This window comes from Leucoraja erinacea, unplaced genomic scaffold (assembly GCF_028641065.1).
Source record: "Leucoraja erinacea ecotype New England unplaced genomic scaffold, Leri_hhj_1 Leri_521S, whole genome shotgun sequence".
Lineage (NCBI taxonomy): Eukaryota > Metazoa > Chordata > Chondrichthyes > Rajiformes > Rajidae > Leucoraja > Leucoraja erinaceus.
Window position 1 is genome coordinate 25588 of NW_026576423.1, and position 24063 is coordinate 49650.

The 24063-nt window shown below is 55.7% G+C and overlaps 1 protein-coding gene across 1 annotated transcript in view; it reads right to left on the bottom strand.

The window, feature by feature from the left end:
* Window positions 1-1900: 1900 nt before the first annotated feature.
* Window positions 1901-24063, bottom strand: part of LOC129694024 (uncharacterized) — a 57218-nt gene continuing 35055 nt past the window's right edge. The window contains 15 exon segments of the mRNA XM_055630751.1: window positions 1901-3123; window positions 3972-4086; window positions 4629-4702; window positions 5348-5447; window positions 6130-6163; window positions 6165-6251; window positions 6810-6895; window positions 7694-7799; window positions 10552-11685; window positions 11905-12429; window positions 13599-13863; window positions 13979-14188; window positions 15880-16218; window positions 19006-19354; window positions 21032-21115. Coding sequence (XP_055486726.1) covers window positions 3036-3123; window positions 3972-4086; window positions 4629-4702; window positions 5348-5447; window positions 6130-6163; window positions 6165-6251; window positions 6810-6895; window positions 7694-7799; window positions 10552-11685; window positions 11905-12429; window positions 13599-13863; window positions 13979-14188; window positions 15880-16218; window positions 19006-19354; window positions 21032-21115 — 3596 coding nt within the window. The 3' untranslated portion in view covers window positions 1901-3035.

A 24063-nucleotide genomic window follows, 5' to 3' on the forward strand; every position in this document is an offset into this window, starting at 1 on the left:
GTGACTTTCCCGGTCGAGATTCTTCTTCATACTGAACGTTACGGGAAAGAGAAATGAGAAAATGTAGACGACGACTTCTTCTTGCGTGTTGCGTGCACAGCCTAACGTCGTAGGACAATACGTTCTATTTGATCTTATTTGATTGTGCACAGCAGGTTAATTGGATTTGTCGAAACAGGGCGGACCACGTGAAGGTTGCAATCTTCCCACCCCATAGACGATGATGTTGTAGAGGGATAAAGAATGATATGAAAGATTTGCAAACAAAGTAACAATGACAAAGGAAACAGGCCATTATTAGCTGTTTGTTGGGTGATAACGAGAGGCTGGTGGGACTGAGTGTGGGGGAGGGAGAGAGAGAGAGAGAGGGGGAGGGAGGGAAATGCCGGGGTTACTTGAAGTTAGAGAAATCAATATTCATACCACTGGGCTGTAAGCTGCCCAAGCTAAATATGAGATGCTGTTCCTCCACTTAGCCTCACTGGCAAGGAGGGGACACAGAATTAAGGTTACAAAAAAGGGAGAAACTCAGCAGGTGCACATCTAGGAGCGAGGAAATAGGCAACGTTTCGGGCCGAAACCCTTCTTCAGACTGATCGGGGGCGGGGGTCAGGCGGGGACAAGAAAGGAAAAAGGAGAGGAGCCCGAAGGCTGGGGGAGCGATCCTTGGGGACTGAGGAAGGGGAGGAGACAGCAAGGACTAACAAATTGGGAATATTGCATCTCCCCAAACGGGGCTGTTCCTCCAATTTTAGGACAGAATTAAAGTGTTTAGCAACCGGGAGATCAGGCGGACTGAGCGAAGGCGTTCAGCGATCCTTGCATGGGGAAGACCTATTAATATTATCACGGGGCTGAGACAAATAATGATCTCAGCTGCTTTCTTTGGCATGGCTTTTAATTCCAAACAGCATATCACAAATAGTGCAATAACAAAAAAGAGAACACATTCAAAGCCAACTCCTGGCCAACCACTTGTTTAGTTTAGATATATAGAGCAGAAACAGGCCCTTCGGCCCACCGGGTCCGCACTGGCCAGCAATCCCCGCACATCAAGAATATCCTACACCCACTAGGGACAATGTTTACATTTACCAAGCCAATTAGAAAGATAGAAAATAGGTGCAGGAGGAGGCCATTCGACCCTTCGAGCCAGCATCGGCATTCATTGTGATCATGATTGATCATCCCCTATCAATATCCCGTGCCTGCCTTCTCCCCATATCCCTTGACTCCACTAGTCCCTAGAGCTCCATCTCATTAACCTACACGTCTTTGGAGTGTTGGAGGAGACCGAAGATCTCGGAGAAAACCCATGCAGGTCACGGGGAGAACGTACAAACTCCCCACAGACAGCACCTGTAATCGTGATCGAACCCGGGTCTCCGGCGCTGCATTCGCTGTATGGCAGCAACTCTACCGCTGCGCCACCGTGACTGCTCAGCGAATCGATCGCCCAGACTTCAGGCGGACTGAGCGATCCTTGCAAGGGCAAGACCTATTCGTATTACCACGGGACTGAGACAAACAATGATCCACAGGCAGCTGCTTTCTTTGGCATGGCTTTTAATTCCAAACAGCATATCACGAATAGTGCAATAACGAAAAAGGGAAGACGTTCAAAGCAAACTCCTGGCTCGACCACTTGGCGACGAGCAATTCCACTCGAGGTCACCTCTCAGGACTCCCGAGACCACCTCGATCTGCCCCCGGCCACACCATGCACCCACATCCCCAAACGCTTTACACCCCTTCAAGCTTCAAGAGTTGAGAGAGATACGACACGGAAACAGGCCATTCGGCCCACCAAGTCCTTGCTGTCCACATGTTGCCCGCTCATCCGCTAATTCGACGTGAGACTACTTTTCTCAGGCGCTCCCATCACACACCAGGGGGGGGGGGGCCCGGGGGGGGGGGGGCAATCTTACAGATTAACCTGCAAACCCTTTTATAGAAACATATAACATTCTTAAAGGACTGGACAGGCTGGATGCTGGAAAAATGTTCATCATATTGTGGGGAGTCCAGAACCAGGGGGTCACACAGTTTAAGTGGGGAGTCGGACATTTAGAACTGAGATGAGGAAAAACCTTTACCCCCAGAGAGTTGTGAATCTGTGGAATTCTCTGCCACAGAAGGTAGTGGAGGCCAATTCACTGGATGTTTTCAAGAGAGAGTTAGATTTAGCTCTTAGGGCTGACAGAATCAAGGGATGTGGGGGAGAAAGCAGGAACGGGGTACCGAGTGTGGATGATCAGCCATGATCATATTGAATGGCAGTGCTGGTTCGAAGGGCCGAATGGCCGACTCCTGTGTATATCTTCCAGGTTTCTAAGCCTGCATGTCCTGGGGACGCGGAAGGAAACTGGAAGCATCCCAGGGAGGTGTCACGGGGAGAACGTGCAAACTACGCATGCACTCGCACAAACACACACACACACACACTAGATACAGGCAGCACCCGAGGTCAGGATCGAACCCAGGTCTTTGGCGCTGTGTGGCTGCAGCTGTGCCACTTTGCCATCTAAAACCTTGGGTTGGCTCAGGAAGACACACAGAGAATCACTGACTGTACCCCAATGGTGAACCGGATTTGTAGGTTAACTGGCTTGGAGTAAGTGCGAATTGTCCCAAGTGTGTGTGAGTGCGTGCGTGTGTGTGTGTGAGAGAGTGTGCGTGTGCGTGTGAGAGTGAGTGAGAGTGTGAGTGAGTAGGATAGCGTCAGTGTGCGGGGATCGCTGGTCGGCACAGACTCGGTGGGCCGAAGGGCCTGTTTCCGCGCTGTATCTCTAAAACAAAAACTTATAATAAAACGCTCTTTAGCGTGAAGGGTCAGCGCGGATTGGCGGGCCCGGCGACTCAAATATTCTCATGCAGCGTCAGTCCTGACCTTGGGTGTAAGCGCGGGGAGGGTGGGGGGAAGAACGGGACACATGGCAGAGGCCCGGTGAAGCGATGCCAGGAGTCTCTGCTCCCGGCGGGCGAGGGTCAAATTCCGTCCTGTATCGTCCCGGCCCTGGCTCCGCCGCCACCTGTCAGCTCACCACACACCTCTCCCGGCGGCTGCTCCTGCGGCGCTGGTGCTCCAGACCACGCTCCAAACGCGCATCCTCCTCCTCCGCACTAGGGGGCGACAGAGAGGGGGGGGGGGAGGGAGGGACGGGGGGGGGGGGGGGGGGGGGGGGGGGGAGGGGGTGGGGGGGGAGAAAGGGTTTTGTAAGAAAATGTCACCCATTATTGTAAACCCCTCACACAGGTCTCTCTCCGCGCACACCTCATTCATCTGAAACACTCCCCCCCCCCCCCCCCAAATCAAAATCGCAGTCGTGTGCAGTCAGCAAATAACCCAGGCATTCGCTGCCTCGCGGCACCAGAGACGTGGGTTCGATCCTGACCTGTGGCGCTGTGTAGAGTGTCTGTATAATGTGTCTCTACGTTCTCCCCCCCCCTCTCCAAGCCAGTGTCCATCCCTCCCTCTCCACAAGGGGTCTATCTATCTTCTAAGGATAAAGGGGAAATCCTTTAAAACCGAGATGAGAAGAACATTTTTCACACAGAGAGTGGTGAATCTCTGGAACTCTCTGCCACGGAGGGTAGTTGAGGCCAGTTCATTGGCTATATTTGAGAGGGAGTTAGATGTGGCCCTTGTGGCTAAGGGGATCAGGGGGTATGGAGAGAAGGCAGGTACGGGATACTGAGTTGGATGATCAGCCATGATCATATTGAATGGCGGTGCAGGCTCGAAGGGCCACACTGGCCTACTGCTGCACCTAATTTCTATGTTTCTATACATAACTAAAACTCGTAATCTTCTGCTTTGCGCGGTTTTTCTATTTGCGCAGTAACGGTACCCGATATCCGGCTCACTCGCCGTTCTCCTGCGCCGCGAGTGCACCAAAGCTTCGTTGTAAAAGTCAGCGAGGTTTTAACTATCTCGAAAAAACGTCCGTGTGCAGACCGGCTCCACTTACAATCTCTCCTTGGCGTCCAGGTCCCGCACCAGGGTGTCGCGCTGGTTGACCAGGGTCACCAGTTCCTCCAGCAGCAGGCGCTCCCTCCGCTGCTGGGCCTCCGTCTTCTTCCACTCTGCGGGAGGGGGAAAGCAGGGAAAGGAGAGGGGAGAGGGAGCGTGAGAGAGAAAGAGACACAGAGAGAGAGAGTGTGAGCAACGGAAGGTAGACGGCAGAGAGGAAAGGAGATTTTTTAAAAAAGGAGCGTTCGTGTATTGTTATCATGAGGTTCACAAGCGTTGTTGGCAGTAGGTGGCACAGCAGGTGGAGCTGATGCCTCACTGCGCCAGGGTGTGTGTGTGTGTGTGTGTGTGTTGTGTGTGTGTGTGTGTGTGGTGTGTGTGTGTGTGTGTGTGTGTGTGAGTGTGTTTGTGCGGATTTTCTCCGGGCTCTTCCACTTTCCTCCCACATCCCAAAGACGTGCAGGCTTTGTAGGGTTCATGTTCCCTCTGGGGTGCATGGAGTGGATAAGGTGGAAGGAGAACACAGAACTAGTTTGAACAAGGGTGATCGATGGGTGGGGCGAGGCGGGGGGGGGGGGGGGGGGGGGGGGGAGATGGGGGGGGGGAGGGGGGGGAAAGGGAGGCGGGTGGACGGAGAGGAGTTGGGTGCTGTTACCTTCGATGGCCATCATTGCACGGAGTTCCCGGTTCAGCAGCTCAAACCTCCGTTCCAGGTCTTGTTCCTCCTCTCTGCGGGCAAACAGACGCGGTCAATGTGGCAGTGGGCCGTGGTCACCGCCCTTCAGAGTGGCCCCACCTGGGTTTAATCCCTAGCCCTGGTGCTGTGCGCGTGTGTGTGTCTGTATGCGTGTGTGTGTGTCTGTATGCCCGTGTGTGTATGCCCGTGTGTGTGCAAAATGTATGTACGTACGGGTGTGTGTGTGTGTGTATGTGCGCGAGTGTGTGTGCATGTATGTGTGTGTGTGCATGTATGTGTGTTGGCATGTATGTGTTTGTCTGTGTGTGTGTGTGTGTGTGCGCAGTTAAAAGCTTTTTGTTGCGTGCTAACCAGTCAGCAGAAAGACAATGCTTACAATCGATCCATTTATAGTGTACAGATACATGATAAGGGAATAACGTTTAGTGCAAGGTAAAGCCAGCAAGGTTTGTTCAAGTTGGTTCCAGTAAGAAATGTTGCTGTAGGAACAGAGATGCAAGAGTGTGGGGGGGGAGGGGTGGGGAGATGTAATCAGAGTCTGTAGATGTGCTGGGTTGTATGTCCAGAGTGGGTGCTCTCACTCCATCCCGGCGTTGGCTATCAGTGCCCAGCGCTGGTTCACGCACCCACCTCAGGCCCACCCCCAGCCCCCAGCCCCTGCCAGGCCGGCCACTCACAGCAGCTGCAGCTGGTCCTGGCGGCGGATCAGTGCGTTCTTCTTGTTCACCAGCACGAACCACTCCTGGATCAGCAGCTCCTCCTCCATCCGGCTCGTTCCTGCAGGCACCATCACGGGGACATCACCACCATGGCCGGTCTAGAACCCTACCCCCTTCGTCTAGGCCTCAGCCCCTCCCTCCCCGCCACTGCCCCTCCCCCTTCCACCCTTCCCTTCCACCGCCCCACCCGGCCTCTGTCTAACCTTCCACCCTCTCCTCCCCGCCTGCTGATTGGGGATGATCAGCCACGATCACATTGAATGGCGGTGCTGGCTCGAAGGGCCGAATGGCCCACTCCTGCATCTATTGTCTATTGCCCATTGCTCCCCACCTCAGCCCTGCCCCTTACCCTCCACCCCCCCGCGTCCGGCCCCTCCCTTCCCCCCCTCCTCCCCTCCCTCAGCCTCCCCCCCCCCCCCCCCCCCCCTCGCTCTGTCCCGACCCGGCTCATCGCCCCTCCCGGCCACTCCAATGAGAGACAGGACTCTGAGCACGACAGGGGGGGGGGGGGGGGGGCAGAAGGAATTGAGGGGTGGGGGCGATAAAGTGGGATGGAGGGGGGGGGGGAAAAGTTCGTATGGGGGGGGGGGGGGGACAGTGGGACTGGGGAGATTTGAGTGTGATGGGGGTAGTTTGGGTGGGCAGGGACACGGAGGGCTTATCTGCCGTACATCCCCCCCCCCCCCCCTCCTCTGGCAGCTCCCCCCCCCCCCCCCCCCCCCCGTTGCCGGCCCACTCACCGGCTGCCATCAGGTGCCGCAGTTCCTTCTCCACCCACGGCGGCGCGGGCGTCGATCTGCCGCTGCTCGCTCTCCAGCGCGCTGAGCTCCCCCAGCACGTACTGACTGATGTCACGGAACCGCTGCCGACACAGGCACACTGATGTCAGTAGCCCACCCCAGAGTTACACACCCGTCCCCACTGGTATTGTACCCCAAAGTTACACACCCACCCACACACAGACCCGTCCCCACCGATACTGTACCCCAGTGTTACACACACACCCGTCCCCACCGCTACTGTCCCCACCGACACTGTACTCCAGTGTTACACACACACACACACAGACCCGTCCCCACCGACACTGTACTCCAGTGTTACACACACCCACACACACACAGACCCGTCCCCACCGACACTGTACTCCAGTGTTACACACACCCATCCCCACCAGTACTGTGCCCCAGTGTTATACACCCACACACACACCCGTCCCCACCAATACTGTACCCCAGTGTTATACACCCACACACACACAGACCCGTCCCCACCGACACTGTATCCCAGTGTTATACACCCACACACACACCCATCCCCACCAGTACTGCGCCCCAGTGTTACACACACAGACCCCAACTCCATGTACCTCAGTGGCAGTGCCAGCCCAGGGATGCGGAGATGCCCCAGTAATGCCACCTACCGGAGTCTCGTCACCCCCCTTGGTCTCAGGCACATTCTCCTTCTCGCAGATCTGCGGCTCCGGCAATGATCTCTGCCGCTTCACCTCTGCGGGAGAACGGGACGCGGCGTCAGGAACAAATACGGAGCGGAATTAGGCCATTCGGCCCATCGCGTCTACTGCGCCATTCAATCAAGGCTGATCTATCTCTCTCTCCTCCCCCCCCCCCCCCCCCCCCCCCCCGACCCCCCGACCCCATACTTCTGCCTTCTTCCCAAAACTCTTGACACCTGTACTTTGGGGCACAGCAGCAGAGTTCGATCCAGACTACGGGGTGCTGTCTGTACGGAGTTTGTTAGGTTCAAGAGGTGCAGGAGCAGGCCCTTCGAGCCAGCACCACTATTCAATGTGATCATGGCAGATCATCCAAAATCAGTACCCCGTTCCTGCTTTCTCCCCACATCCCTTGATTCCGTTAGCCCTAAGAGCTAAATCTAACTCTCTCTTGAAAACGTCCAGTGAATTGGCCTCCACTGCCCTCTGTGACAGAGAGTTCCACTAAAAATACAAAAATCACTGGATGTTTTCAAGAGAGAGTTAGATTTAGCTCTTAGGGCTAACGGAATCAAGGGATATGGGGAGAAAGGTCTGAGTGACAATAAAGGAAATTCAAAAAAAAATTCGAAAGCAGGAACGGTGTACTGATTTTGGATGATCAGCCATGATCTTATTGAATGGCGGTCGGTGCTGGCTCGAAGGGCCAAAAGGCCTACTCCTGCACCTATTGTCTATTGGCTCGAAGGGCCGAATGGCCTACGCCTGCACCTACTTTCTAAGTTTCTATGTGGGGGTGAGGGCGAGCGAGGGAGGGTTGGTAAACGGAACGGCCACACGTCGAGACGTACCATGGCGTTGGTCTGCGCTCGGTTGGCACCTGCCCTGCCCGGGCATCGGGAGTCTGGCGACGGGTTCGTGGCAAATCTCGATCTGCACCTCGCCCACATCCAGCTGCTTCCGGAGGGAAGGGAACAAAGTTGTCAGCTTTGGGGGGGGGGGGGCGTCACGGTGGCGCAGCGGGTAGAGCTGCTGCCTCACCGCGCCAGAAACCCCGGGCTCGATCCTGACCACGGGTGCTGTCTTTACGGAGTTTGCACGTTCTCCCCGTGAGTTTTCTCCCCGTGAGTTTTCTCCCGGTCACATCCCAAAGACGTGCGGGTTTGTAACCCAATTGGCCTGGTGGAAGTGTAAATTGTCCCAAGTGTGTGTAGGATGGTGTTAGTGTGCGGGGATCGCTGGTCGATGCGGACTTGGTGGGCCAAAGGGCCTGTTTACACGCTGTATCTCCAAACTAAACTAGACTGCCCAACATTCTCAGTTCAGTTTAGTTTCTGAGGCTCAGCACGGAAACTGGCCCTTCGGCCCATCGAGTGCGTCCGAGCAGATCACCCGTTCACGCTGGCGCAGCGGCAGAGTTGCTGCCTCACAGCGCCAATGAACCGGGTTCGATCCTGACCATGGATGCTGCCTGCACAGATTTTTGTACCTTCTCCCCATGAGTTTTCTCCCACATTCCAAAGACGGGAGGGTTTGTAGGCTAATTGGCTTGGTAGATGCGTAAATTGTCCTTGGTGTGTGTGGGACAGTGTTAGTGTGCGGGGATCGCTGGTCGGTGCGGACTCGGTGGGCCGAAGGGCCTGTATCTACACTGTATCTCGAAACTAAACTAGTTCTATGTTATCCCGCTTTCTCATCTGCTCCCTACACACCAAAGATCCTATAGCGGAGCAAGATAGACCACTCCTTCTAAATTCAATGGGCTGACGTGTCGTATGCGACGGAGTGGAACGTGGGCCTTTTTTTTCATCCATTTCAGTAACCCGACCCGAAGTGTAATCAACTTTGCGGGGGGACAGTTTGTGTTAATAAATTATAATTCTGAAAATGAGGAGAAGATTTTTACCAAATAACTTTTATTTTTATGAGGGTGTTTCCGTAACCGGCTTCCGTCTCTGGTGCGGAGACGGAAGCCGGTTACGGAAATGGGGCCTAAAATTACCAATAATCTGCCCATGACCGTACTATGTCTTTTTCAGCGAGTGATCTATCTTGCTCGCTATAGGATCTTTGCTATGCACTAGGGGGCAATTCACAGAGGGTCAATTAACCATCACACTTATAGAGGAGGGAATTGCAGATGCTGGTTTACAACGGGGACACAAAATGCTGGAGTAACTCAGCGGGACAGGCAGCATCTTTGGAGAGAAGGAATGGGAGACGTTTCGGGTCGAGACCCGCCTTCAGACTGCGGGGGAGGGGTAGGGGAAGGGAGACAAGAGATTACAGAACAAATGAATGAAAAATATGCAAAAAAGTGACGATGATAAAATAAGTAGGACATTGTTAGGTGTGTGCAGGGTGAGAACGAGACTTGGGTGGGGGAGAGATGGAGAAAAGGAGGAGGAGGAGGAGGGAGGGCAAGGGCTACTTGAAGTTAGAGAAGTCAATGTTCATACCGCTGGGGTGTGAGCTGCCCGAACGAAATATGAGGTGCTGTTCCTCCAATTTGTGCTGGGCCTCACTCTGACAGTGGAGGAGGCCCAGGACAGTGTGGGAATGGGAGGGGGAGGTGACGTGTTTGACAACTGGGAGATCAGGTAGGTTTAGGCGGGACTGAGCGGAGGTGTTCAGCGAAACGATCCCCCGGTCTACGCTTGGTCTCGTCGATGTCCAACAGTCCTCCTCCAACCTCATCTGCCCCCCCCCCCCCCTCACTCACAGCCCAGCATCGTGGGGACCTCAGTCCTGGGGGTGCCCTATTCTACCCCCCCCATGCCTTACTCTATCCTCTATCCCCGTCCTCTCCTCCTCGTTGGGTACCACTGCCCCAGGAGTGACAATCCCTCCTGTCCCTCCTTCTCTCCTCCCTCGTTCTCTACCCTCTGCTCCTCCTCCCTCTACTCCTCCTCTCCTCTCCCCTCTCTTTCTCCTCTCCTCCTACCCCCTCCTTCTCTCCCCCCACCTTCTCTCCCCCCTCTTCTCTCCTCCCTCCTCTTTCTCTCCTCCCTCCTCTACCCCCTCCTTCTCTCCTCCCTCCTCTACCCCCTCCTCCTCTACCCCCTCCTTCTCTCCTCCCTCCTCTTAGTTGCAGAATAAGGGGGGGCTCTTTTAAAACTGAGATGAGGAAGAACTTCTTCACCCAGAGGGTGGTTAATTTATGGAATTCACTGCCCCAGGGAGCAGTGGAAGCAGAAACTTTAAATATATTTAAGACTAAAATAGATGGTTTTTTAGCGGCCAAGGGGATAAGGGGCTACGGGGAGAGGGCAGGGATATGGACCTAGGTATGGTTAGTATAGTAAGACCTGAGTGATCTCCTGGACAAGTGTCGATCGCCTGGATTGGGGTCGGAGAGGAATTTCCCGGATTTTTTTCCCGAATTGGACCTGGGTTTTTATCCGGTTTTTTGCCACCCCCAGGAGATCACGAGGTTCTTGGGGTGGAGAGGGGTGATAGCGGTATAAGGGGGAGGGTAGTGTCTTGTGTTCTGTGTCTTGTGTCTACTGTTTGTGGGTAAGTGTGTCTGTTTAGTGTTCAGCCATGAGCGAATGGCGGTGCGGGCTCGATGGACCTGGTGGTCTGCTCTCGCACCTACTTTCTATGTTTCTATGTTTCTACCCCCTCCTTCTCTCCTCCCTCGTTCTCTACCCTCTCCCCCCCTCCCCTCCTCCCTCTCCATCCTCCTCTCCCCCCCGCCCCGCGGTACCTCAGTGCCGGTTCCTGCCCCCTGTGCCGGTCCAGGGCCGGGTCCGGGCCCCCCGTCCACCGCCGCCTCGTCCATGGAGCTACTGCGCCGCCGCGCCCGCTTCTTCTTCACCAGGTCGGCGTCCCGGAGATGGGAGAAGCCGGAGCGGCCCGGGGAGCGGCTCTCCGCCGACAGCGAGCGCTGCGGCCTGGGCCTGAACCCAGCGCCGGCACCGACACCGGCTCCAACCGGGGGGCTCCCGGGCGACCGCGGCCGCTGTTGTTGCCGCTGCTGCTCCTCGGCCCCGTCGCCATTGTCCAGGGCCGCCGCGACCTTCCTCCCATCGTCCTTAGCGGCCGATTCCCATAGCAACTCCCCGACTACCTTCCTCCCGGCGGCCTCAGCGGCAGGTTCAACCGCGGCCTTCTTCCCATCATCCTCTGCTACAGAGACCTTCCTCCCAGCGTCCTCAGCGGCAAGTTCCCACGGTGACTCCCCGGCGACCTCCTTCCCATGATCCACCGGGGAGATACGTCCCCCAGCATCCACCGCTGGGGGTTCAATGGCGACGTTTCTCCCAGAGTGCTCTACGACGACCTTCCTCCCAGACTCCTCCTCCTGCTTCACCACAGGTTTCCCTGGCAACGCCGCCACCACGACCTTCCTCCCGGCATTCCCTGCACCTGGTTCCCCAGGCAACCCGCTGATGACCTTCTGCCCATCGTCCTCGCGGGGAGGGCTGACGTACTCGGCGTGTGCGGGCGTCCACCCAGTCCCACTGTCCCGCTCCGCTGGAGCGACCCTCGTTTTATTATCCATCAGGGCGGGCGATGCAGCGGTTTCCTGCTCTGCCGCCGCCGCTTGATCCTCCGGCGCCCCGTGGTCATTGACTGCGACTGCGCCCCGCTTCACATCGTCTGTGACCTGCTCTCCCTCATCCTTTGCTGCCGCAGCGACCTTCTTCCCACGATCCCTTGCCTCGTCTGTGACCTCCTGCCCAGCATCCTTAGCGTCGAGTACCACCTCCGCGGTGACCTTCCTCCCAGGCTCCTTATCAGCAGCCCGCTCGGTGACCTTCATCCCAGCAACCTTCACGGCTACGACCTGCCTCCCAGGATCCTTTGCATCGAGTGTGACCTTCATCCCGGCATCCCATCATCCTTCACAGCAATGACCTGCCCCCCAGCATCCTGCGCATCGAGTGTGACCTTCATCCCAGCATCCTTCACGGCCACGACCTGCCTCCCAGCATCCTGTGCATCGAGTGTGATTGTCCTCCCAGGACCCTTTGCATCGACAGTGACCTTCATCCCATCATCCTTCACAGATATGACCTGCCTCCCAGCATCCTGCGCATCGCGCATCGAGTGTGACCTTCTTCCCAGCATCCTTCACGGCCGTGACCTGCCTCCCAGCGTCCTGTGCATCGCCGGTGACCTTCTTCCCATCGTCCTCCAGCGTGACCTTCCTCCCGTGGTGCTCCGGGACGGGCCCGGCCGGCGGGGAGAAGCTGCTCCGCTTGAGGGCGTCGCGCTTGGGCCGGGCGGGGGCGAGAGGCCCGGGGACGGGGATGGAGACGGGGACGGGGGCGGGGACGGGGACGGAGACGGGGAGGGAGGGGATGAGGGCGGGGGGGACGGGGATGGAGGGGAGCTCCGGGCCGGGGGGCAGGAAGACCGGGCTCTCGGGGTCGGGCTCAGGGTCGGCGCGGCCCAGTCTGTAGGCGGAGCGGCCCCCGGCCTCGCGTGGCCCCACCAGCCGCAACTCCCCGCCCGTGAACCGGGCCCGCACCTGGCTCAGGTACGTCATCACCATCAGCTTGTCCGGCACCGCCAGCACCGCCATGTCCGCCGGGTCCAGCAGCCGCCCCACGCCCAGCGAACTCAGCCCACTGAACGCCTGGGGGGGGAGGAGAAGTTGGAGGGGGGGAGAGGGAGAAGGAGAGGGGGAGGGAGAAGGGATAGGGGAGGGGGGGGTGGGGGGGGAGATAAAGAGTGGTGGGAGGGAAGGGAGAAGGTAGTGGGGGGGGGGAGAGGGTGGGGTGAGAAGGGGCGGGGGGTTTGATGGGGCAGGGGGGAGAAGGAGGGGGGGGGAGGTGGATGGAGGAGGGGAGATGGGAAGGGAGAAGGAGAGGGAGAGGGGTGAGGTGGGGGGCAGGGGGAGAGAGGAAGTAGGGGCAGAGTCAGTCCTGGGCAGTCTGATCCCCTCCCCTTCTCTCCCCCCAAGCCTCTACCCCCCTATCCCCTTCTCTCCCCCCCCTCCCCCTCTCCCCCCCTCCCCAGCCTCTCCCCCCCCCCCCCACCCCCCCCCCCCCACACACAGCCTCTACCCCCCACCCAGGTAATTCACCCCCACTTCCACTGCAGCACCTGTGGGACGTGGGAGAACGTGCAAACTCCGCACAGACAGGATGGATGAGCCCAGGTCTCTGGCGCCGTGTTGGGGGGGGGGGGGAGGGGGAGAGAACGTGCAAACTCCGCACAGGCAGCACCCATGGACAGGATGGAACCCGGGGTCTCTGGCGCCGTGCTACCTGTAAGGTCACCTGGGGAAATCGGCCCGTTTGTGAACCCCGGCACCACCTTTAACCTTTGACCCCGGGGCTGGGTAACAATTCCCTCCCCCTCCCCCCCCCCCCACCCCCCCCCCCCTCTCTCTCTCTCTCTCTCTCTCTCTCTCTCTCTCGAGTCCAGCAAAGAGAGAGCGAGAGAGATGTCCAGCAAAGAGAGATCAGAGAGAGAGAGAGAGAGAGAGATGGGAGAGAGAGAGGGGGGGGGCATTGAGAGAGAGGAAGGTTTGATCCCCCCCCCACCAGAGCTGCCAGCAAACTGGCCTATAGTTTGTGGTGGAAGGAGGACTGACGCAAAAAGCTGGAGTAACACAGCGGGTTGAGCAGCATCTCTGGAGAGAAGGGGCGGGTGACGTTTCGGGCCGAGACCCTTCTTTGATTGAGTTTGAATTAGTGCAGGTGTCGGGGGTTGCGGGGAGAAGGCAGGAGAATGGGGTCAGGAGGGAGAGATAGATCAGCCATGACTGAATGGGCAGAGTAGATTTGATGGACCAAGTACCTGTACTCCTAGCCCTTGAGAATGTCGATGAGGAGGAATTTCTTTAGTCAGAAGGTGGGAATGTAAGAGGGCGGTGGGTGGCCCCAGCGTGGAGGGTAGTCCCAGAACGGAGAGGGCGGTGGGTGGTCCCAGCGCGGAGCAGGTGGTGGGTGGCCCCAGAACAGAGAGGGCGGAGGGTGGTCCCAGAGCGGAGCGGGCGCTGAGTGGCCCCAGAACAGAGCGGGCGGAGGGTAGTCTCAGTGTGGAGGGTGGTCCCAGCGTGGAGCTGGAGGAGGGAGCAGGAGGCCCCAGTGTGGAGCTGGGGGGTGTGCAGGCAGAGACGAAGGCCCCATGGCGGAGCTGGGGGGTGGGCGGCTTCAGCGCGGAGCGGGCGTACTCACATGAGCTCCGGGTGGAAGTGGTGCAGGATGGCGCAGAAGGCCAGGCCGTTCCTCCACGAGGTGGTGAAGTTGGTGATCTTCAGCCGCCCGTAGTCCTTGGTCACCTCCCGGCACCAGTCGAGCAGGCAGCGGCTGGCGTGGACCGGGCTGGGGTCTCCACAGGGGCTGGGGCTGTGGGGGAGGGGGGAACGAGAAGTGGTCAGACCAGGGGGGGGGGGGGGGGGAACGGTACCAAATAGCCATCCCCACACTCTTCGCCCCTCCCCCCCTCTCTCCTCCCCCCCACCTCTCTGTCCCCCCCACCCCCCTACACCCTTCTCTCCTCCCACTCCCCTCTCCCCCCCTCTCTCCTCCCCCCCCCTTCTCTCCTCCCCCCCCCCCTCTCTCTCCCCCCCTACCCCCCTCTCCTCTCCCCCCTCTCCCCACCCTTCTCTCTCCCCCCCACCCCACCCTCTCCTCCCCCCCCCCACCTCTCTGTCCCCCCTACCCCTCCTTCTCCTCCCCCCTCCCCACCTCTGTCCCCCCCCACCACACCCTTCTCCTCTCCCCCTCCCCCCCCTCTCTCCCCCTCCCCTCCCCCACCCTTCCCTCCTCCCCCCCACCCACCTCTGTCCCCTCCCCCCCCCCCCTCCCTCTCCCTCCCCCCCCCCCCCCTCCTCCCCCCACCCACCTCTGTCCCCCTCCCCACACCATTCTCCCCTCTCTCCACCCACCTCCCCCCCCCCCCAGGCTCTCTCCCCCTCCCCTACCCCTCTCTCCCCTCCATAACACTTCTCCCCCCTCCCCAGTCTCACCCCGGTCCCTCCCCCCTCTCCCACCAGACAAGAGGCTGAGAAGTGTGACAATGCACCGGGCCAGTGAGAATGCAAACTCCGCAGAGACAGGAAGGAACCCGGGTCTCTGGCGCTGTGCCACTGTGCCGCCCTATTGTACATTTATATCCGTCCTGTTCCTCTGGATTTGTTTAATCGCCTCTAAGTTTGTATTTCGACGGATCACGTTAAAATAAAGACCTGTCTGATGACATACTCTCGTGTTTCTGAAACTAGCGGAGGGAAATATTGCACTCGCTTTAGAGATACAGCGCGGAAACAGGCCCTTCGGCCCACCGAGTCCGCGCCGACCAGCGATCCCCGCACACTAACACTATCCTACACACAATAGGGACAATTTACAATTACCACCAAGCCAATTAACCTGCAAACCTGCACGTCTTTGGAGTGTCGGAAGAAACCGGAGATCCCGGAGAAAACCTACAGGGAGAACGTACAAACTCCGTACAGACAGCGCTCGGGGTCGGGGTCGAACCCGAGTGTCCGGCGCTGTAATATCATAGAGCAAAGCTAGGCCATTCAGCTCATCATATCTACTCCTTCCATTCAATCATGGCTGATCTATTTCTTCCTCCTAACCCCATTCTCCTGCCTTCTCCCCATAACCCCTGACACCCGCACTAATCAATAATCTATCTATCTCTGCCTTGAATATATCCACTGTGAAGAATTCCACAGATTCACCACCCTCTGACTAAAGAAATTCCTCCTCATCTCTTTCCTAAAGGAACGTCTTTAAATTCTGAGGCTGTGCCCTCTGGTCCTGGACTCTCCCACTAGTGGAAACATCCTCTCCACATCCACTCTATCCAGGACTTTCACTATGCGGCACGTTTCAATAAGGTGCCCCCTCATTCTTCTAAACTCCAGCGAGTACAGGCCCAGCGCCGACAAACGCTCATCGTATGTTAACCCTCTCGTTCTTGGGTTCCTGAATTCCACAGATTCACCACCCTCCGATTAAAGAAGTTCCTCCTCATCTCCTTCCTAAAAGAACGTCCTTCGATTCTGAGGCTGTGCCCTCTGGTCCTAGACTCTCCCACGAGTGGAAACTCATTTGGGCTTCACTCGATGATAAAGTATGGCATGGCCGTTTGCAAGAGGAGGGAGGGGAGGGCACTGACTTGTGCGAGTTCCTCTGGCATCTTCTCGCTGGTGGCCTCCATCTTGGCGGCGGTGGGGACGGGGCTTGCGTTGAGCGATGGCGGAGCGGTGTTGCCGTCTGCCGACCAGGGTCCCGGTGCCGGAGCGGTGTTGCCGGTCGGTGATGCGGGCGGGAGCGAGGGTGCAGCCGTGGTCCCAGACGGGCCGGGGTCCGGCGCGGGGAACTCCGACTCGCTACGGCGTTTCTTCAGCCGGGGAGCGGGCAGTGGTCGCGCCATCTTTGCTGCGTTGCCCTCGGCAACCCTGGGAGAGAGAGCACAGCGCCAATTAACAGTGTCGCACACTCAATCCAGACACTTACACACTCAATCCGCACACAATAGACCACACACTCAAACAGTGTACACACTCAATCCATACTTTACACACTCAAACAGTGTACAACTCAATCCATGCTTTACACACTCAAACTGTACACACTCAATCCAGACACTTACACACTCAATCTGCACACAATAGACCACACACTCAAACTGTACACACTCAATCCATGCTTTACACACTCAAACAGTGTACACACTCAATCCAGACACTTACACACTCAATCTGCACACAATAGACCACACACTCAAACAGTGTACACACTCAATCCATAATTTACACACTCAAAACAGTGTACACACTCAATGCAGACACTTACACACTCAATCTGCACACAACTTTACACACTCAAACAGTACACACAACCCAGACACTTACACACTCTATCTGTAGACCACACACTCAAACTGTACACACTCAATCCATGCTTTACACACTCAAACAGTGTACACACTCAATCTATACTTTACACACTCAAACAGTGTCAGACACTTACACACCGAATCAGCGCACAATCTCACAAATGACTCGCACACTCAAACAAACAATGAATACACTTGCACACTTAATCAACACACACTCTCACAATAGTCTTACACACTCAAACAAACAATGTACACAACCAATACACTTACGCACTCAATCTCACAACAGACTTGCACACTCAAACAATTTACACACTCAATCGATACACTTGCACACTCAAACAACACACAATCTCACAACAGTCACACGCCCAGACAATGCACTTACACAATCAACAAACAATCACACTGTAGGCTTACACAATCGAAGGGCACACACTTAATAGATTTACACACACAATCACGCATTAAACTTGCACACCCAATGGACGAACACACTCAATCAAAGGACGTAAAACTGGACTGACACAAGACGTGTGGGTTTGTAGGTTCATTAGCTTGGTAGCAATGTAAATTGTCCCTAGTGTGTGTGTGTGTGTGTGGGATACTGTTAGTGTGCGGGGATTGCTAATGTGTGTAGGGTAGTGCTGGTGTGCAGGGGGGGATCGCTGGTCGGCACGGACTTGGTGGGCCGAAGGGCCTGTTTCCACGCTGTATCTCTAAAGTCTAAACCCTTGCTGAAGCCCATGTAGACAACATCTGTGTCTTTGTCCACTTTAACCCCTTTGCTTACTTCTTCAAAAAGAATATGTAATAGGGAGAGAGACAGAGGGAGAGACACAGAGAGAGGGACACAGACAGATAGAGTGACAGAGACAGACAGACACTTAGAGGGAGACAGAGACACAGGGGGAGAGAGAGAGAGACGAGGGAGCCAGCCTGAGGGAGAGAGACAGACAGAGACACTTGAGAGAGAGGGGGACGCAGGGAGAGAGGGACAGGGAGAGAGAGAGAGAGAGAGAGAGGCAGAAGGAAGACAGGGATAGAGGGAGAGACAGAGAGAGAGGGACGGAGGGAGATGGGTGGGGAGAGAGAGAGAGGGAACACACATACAGGGGGTTGTCCATGCCAGCAAGGTCCAGGCCTCATAAAGAAAGTGGATGGAGGAAGTGAGAAGCAGAGAGGGAAGGCAGCAAGCTGAGGAAGGGGAAGTGAAAGTATATTCTGCGACCACAGGGCTGGAGCGGAGAGGAGGGGCGGGCGGAGAGCGCAGCAGACACTGAGCTGTTAAACTCCGCGCAGGCAGCACCTGCAGCCGGGATCGAGCCCGGGTCTCTGGCGCCGTGAGGCAGCAACTCTACCACCGTGCCACCCATTGGCCTTCATCAGTCAAGAGTATTAAGTAGAGAATCTGGGAGGTCATGTTACAGTTCCACAAGGCGTTGGTGAGGCCACGTTTAGAGTATTGTGTTCAGTTTTGGTCACCCTGTTATGGGAAAGATGTTGTCGAGCTGGAGATGGTGCAGAGAAGATTTGCAATGGATGTTAATTTAGTTTTAGTTCAGAGATACAACGAGGAAACAGGCCCTTTTCGGCCCAACGGGTCCACGCCGACCAGCGATCCCCGCACACTAACACTATCCTACACACACACTGGGGACAATTTTGACATTTACACCGAAGCCAATTAACCTACAAACCTGTGCGTCTTTGGAGTGCGGGAGGAAACCGAAGATCTCGGAGAAAACCCACGCAGGTCACGGGGAGAACGTGCAAACTCCGTACAGACAGCGCCCGTAGTCGGGATCGAACCCGGGCCACTGGCGCTGTAAGGCGGGAACTCTACCGCTGCGCTACCGTGTATGTCCGGATATTGCCAGGACTAGAGGGTGCGAGCTACAGGGAGAGAGAGGTTGAACAGGCTGGGACTCTAATCTTATAGAGGTGTACAAAATCATGAGAGGAATAGATCGGGTCAGACGCACAGAGTCTCTTGCCCAGAGTAGGGGAATCGAGGACCAGAGGACATAAGATTCAAGGTGAAGGGGGAAAAGACTTAATAGGAATCTGTGGGGTAACTTTTTCGCACAGAGGGTGGTGGGTGAATGGAACGAGCTGCCAGAGGAGGTAGTTGAGGCTGGGATTATCCCAGTTAAGACATGTACATGGATAGGACAGATTTGGAGGGATGTGGGCCAAACGCAGACAGGTGGGACTACAGTGTAGCTGGGACATGTTGGCCAGTGTGGGCAAGTTGGGCCGAAGGGCCTGTTTCCACACTGTATGACTCTATGACTGCACATCCTCTCCCTCTCGAGAGGAGACGAGTAGGAAGCCATCTTACCCCTCTTCTAGACGGCCAATGGGAACCGGCGTGACATCCAGCCGCCGGCCATCTTGCACGCCTGATGTTTCGGGGACCGCCATTGGCTGCTGCTTGACTGTGGTGGACCCTGCCCCGTCCAGGGTGGTCTGGGAGTCGGCGTCCTGACCCCCCGGCGGGCCGATCGCCCTCCCCTCCGCGGCAAAATGCCTCCTCGCCGCCTTCCGCACGCTGTGGCTCTTGACACGGGGGAAGGCCGGGGCCTCAGCGCGGTCGTACGGTGTAGCGCCCATGGTGGTGTGGCGGCTGGGCTGGGGGCCGTCAGAGGTGAACGGTGCCTCTCGCACGGACTTGGTCATCTTGCCTGGGACTGTGTGTGAGAAAGAAGTCACTGGTGTTAGATCCTACACACCATCACACACACGCTCACACACACACGCTCACACACACACATGCTCACAGAGACACACAGTCACACACACACAGTCAGTCACATACAGTTACACACACACACGCTCACACACACACAGACACACACGCTCACACACACACAGACACACATACGCTCACACACACACACACACACACATGCTCACACACACAGACACACACACACACATGCTCACATACATACACACACATGCTCACAGAGACACACAGACACACACACACTCACTCACACACACAGACACACACACACACACCCACACAGTCACACACACATACGCTCACACACACTCAGTCACACACTCAGTCACACACACACAGTTACACACACACATACGCTCACACACACACACATACACAGTCACACACACACTCACAGAGACACAGTCATACGCTCATACACAGACACAGACATACATACACAGTCACACACACAGTCACACACACAGTTACACCACACACATCGCTCACACACACGCTCACACACATACGCTCACCCACACACACACACACACTCCCCGAGTTAAACGCAGCATGGTTCACAGACTCGCATGCCACGTGTACACGGAGCATGTGAGGCTCTAAAGGGGCCGCTCCCTTTGCCTTATGGCTGCACTTCACACCCACCGTCCTTATCTCTGGACACCCTGCGCGTAGGGGAGAGGGTCGGGGGGCTGAAGATGTCCTGGTCGGGTTTGTTCCTGGGCCTGGACAAGATGGCCACGGCTCCAGGCGGAAGAGAGCTCTGCCCAAGGCCCCTTTTTCCAGGGTTACGTCCGTGCCCGGGTGCCACTAGCGAAGGACCACGCGCTGTCCACAGGTGCCCGGGGGGGGGGGGAGATTCCCGGGGAGGTGGGGGCGGAACACACCGTCAATAAGGAGGGGGGGGAAAATAGTGATTTAATATTTAAGTATATTTGCTTTATTATTAATGTATTATTATTATTTAAGTTTAGTGTTTTCTGAGTCATTTTTAACTGTCACTGTGTGTCATGTTGCCTTGAATGAATGAATGGATGAATAATGCATGAATAAGTTTATTGGCCATGTATTCACATACAAGGAATTTGCCTTGGTGCTCCGCCCGCCAGTGACAACATGACATACGTGACAGTTAGGAATGACGCATAAAACATTAAACATTAATAATAAAACATTATCGATTAAACATGTGAATTAAATAAAATACCAGAGCAAAAGGAGTGGATATAAACACAAATTTTTGGTTATTACTCGTGGGAAAGAAAATGTCTGGCTGTGGCAGCTTTGACAGTCCGGAGTTGCCTTCCAGAGGGAAGTGATTCAAAGAGTTTGTGGCCAGGGTGAGAGGGGTCAGAGATGATCTTGTCCACTCACTTCCTGGCCCTTGCGGTGTACAGTTCACCAATGGAGGGAAGGTTGCTACCAAGGTTGAAGCCATAAGGAAAATAACATGGACTCCTTTTATTCATTTCTAATGCTATTGTGACCATAGTTTTGTCAGTCTTTGTCGCCCAATAAAAGTTTTGTGGATGTGTAATTTGACACGAGATTTTATCAATAAATGTGTTTATATATATATATTTTTTTTAAAAAGTGAAGTTGTTTTGCTCAGACTCACCGGACTTGGTTCTGGTGACTCGTCGAATGGTCGGGGTGTAATCCTCCTCTTCCTCCCGTAAAACTCCAAGAGGTTCGTTGACGTCTGAGATCAGAGCAAGGTCAGAAGATCATAGGAGCAGAATGAGGCCATCCGGCCCATCGAGTCCACTCCGCCATTCAATCATGGCTGATCTAACTCTCCCTCCTAACCCCTCCCATTCTCCTGCCTTCTCCCCATAACCCCTGACACCCGCACTAATCAAGAATCTATCCTTCTCTGACTTAAATATATCCACTGACTTGTGGCCTCCACAGCCGTCTGTGGCAAAGAATTCCACAGATTCACCACCCTCTGACTGAAGAAATTCCTCATCTCCTTCCTGAAGGAACGTCCTTTACTTCCGAGGCTGTGCCCTCTGGTCCTAGACTCTCCCACTAGTGGAAACATCCTCTCCACATCCACTCGATCCAGGCCTTTCACTATTCTATGACGTTTCAATGAGGTCCCCATCGCCCTCATCCTTCTAAACTCCAGCGAGTACAGGCCCAGCGCCGACAAACGCTCATCGTACGTTAACCCACTCGTTCCTGGGACCGTTCGTGTAAACCTTCTCTAGACCCGCTCCAGAGCCGGCACATACGTCCTCAGATACGGGGCCCAAAACGGCGGCCTGACCAGCGCCTTATAGAGCCTCAGCGCAGAACACGGAATCCACTGTCAACGGACCCACTCCGCACTTCACCTCCTCCGCTTTCCGGGATTTATCACCAGCTCCCAGGGAAGCACAGCAGGGAAACAGGCCCTTCGGCCCAATCTGTCCTTGCCGACCCATCTAAGCTAATCCAAGGGGCAGCAGACCTTCATGTTCAGAGCAGTTGCTGAACTATCTACCTCATTGGCGACCCTCGGACTATCCTTGATCAGACTTTGCTGGCTTTACCTTGCACTAAACGTTATCCCCTTTATCCTGTATCTGTACACTGTGGGCGGCTCGATTGTAATCATGTATTGTCTTTCCGCTGACTCAGTACACGTGACAATAAGCCAAACTGAACTGAGGTCAACAAACCTGCACTCAAACAAATGTTGGGCGCTGAATGAAGATAGGCACAAAAAGCTGGTGTATCTCAACGGGACGGGCAGCATCTCTGGAGAGAAGGAATGGGTGACGTTTCGGGTCGAGAGGGTCTGAAGAAGGGTCTCGACCCGAAACGTCACCCACTCCTTCTCTCCAGAGATGCTGCCTGTCCCGCTGAGTTACTCCAGCATTTTGGGTCTTTCTTCGGTTTAAACCAGCATCTGCAGTTCCTTCCTGCACGACTCTGAATACTGTCTCAGTGTATACACCCCTCTCCTCACTCTCCACTCCTCTACCCCTCCCTCTACCTCCCTTTCTTCCCCCCTTGCCAACCTCTCCCCTTCAGCCCCCTCTCATCAGCCCCCTCCGCCTCCTTCTCTCCCTGCTCCCTCCCCTCACCCCCCACCCCTTCACCTCCATCCTCTCCTCCCCTCACTTGTCCCCACCCCCTCCAACTCCATCCTCCCCCCCCCCACCCCTTCCACCTACCTCCCCCTCCCCCCTCCCCTCTCCACCTGCTTGGAGCGTGGCAGGAAACCGGAGCACCCGGAGAAAACCCACTCGGGTCACGAGGAGAACGTGCAAACTCCGCATAGACAGCGCCCGTGGTCGGGTTCAAACCTGGGTCTCCGATACCGTCAGGCAGCGACTCTACCGCTGCGCCGCCGTGCCTATTTGTACTTCAGTTTGACCTGGTTGTGTTCCTGCTTGCTATATTCCGACCTGCTTGGATAGCACGCGTAGCCAAGCCTTTCACTGTACCTCGGTACACGTTACAATAATATCCTGAGCCTCCTACACACACACACGAGCATTTTATCGGCTGCAAAATCGACCCGCCGGCCCCGCATGCCTTTGGGACGTGGGAGGAAACCGGGGCACCCGAAGAAAACCCACGCAGGTCAACGTGCAAACTCCACACAGACAGAAAGGAGTCGAGATCGGGTACACCGAGACCTTGTATGCATGGCTTTAGGGAATCATGTTAAGATCATAAGACAGGAGCAAGAATTAGGTCATTCGGCCCATCGAGTCTACTCCACCATTCGATCATGGCTGATCTATCTCTCCCTCCTAACCCCATTCTCCTGCCTTCTCCCCATAACCCCTGACACCCACACTAATTAATAATCTATCTGTCCGACTTCAAAATACCCAATGACTTGTGGCCTCCACAGCCGTCTGTGTGGCAAAGAATTCCACAGATTCACCACCCTCTGGCTAAAGAAATTCCTCCTCATCTCCTTCCTAAAGCTATGTCCTTTTATTCTGAGGCTGTGCCCTCTGGTCCCAGACTCTCCCACTAGTGGAAGCATCCTCCCCGCATCCACTCGATCCAGGCCACCTTCGCTCAGCATGCCTAAATATACCTGATCTCCCGGTTTGCCAAACACTTCAACTCCCCCTCCCATTCCCACACTGACATTTCAGTCCTGGGCCTCCTCCACTGCCAGAGTGAGGCCCAGCGCAAACTGGAGGAACAGCACCTCATATTTCACTTGGGCAGCTCCTACCCCAGCGGTATGAACATTGACTTCTCCAACTTCAAGTAGCCCTTGCTTTCCCTCTCTCTCCATCCCCTCCCCCCCATCCTAGACCTAAAGCAGTCATAGATAGATACAAAAAGCTGGAGTAACTCAGCGGGACGGGCAGCATGTCTGGAGGGAAGGAATGGGTGACGTTTCAGGTCGACACCCTTCTTCAGACTTGTTGAGTCTCGTTGTCTGCAACTCATTTTAACCTAGACCGCAGCTAACAATGGCCTGTCTCCTTGATCATGGTTACTTTTTTTTGCACTTTTTCTCACACAGCGAGTTGTGAATCTGCGGAATCTCAGAGGGCGGTGGAGGCCAATTCTCTGGATGCTTTCAAGAGAGAGTTAGATAGAACTCTTAAAGATAGCAGAGTCAGGGGAGACGGCAGGAACGGGGTACTGATTGGGGATGATCAGCCAGGATCACATTGAATGGCG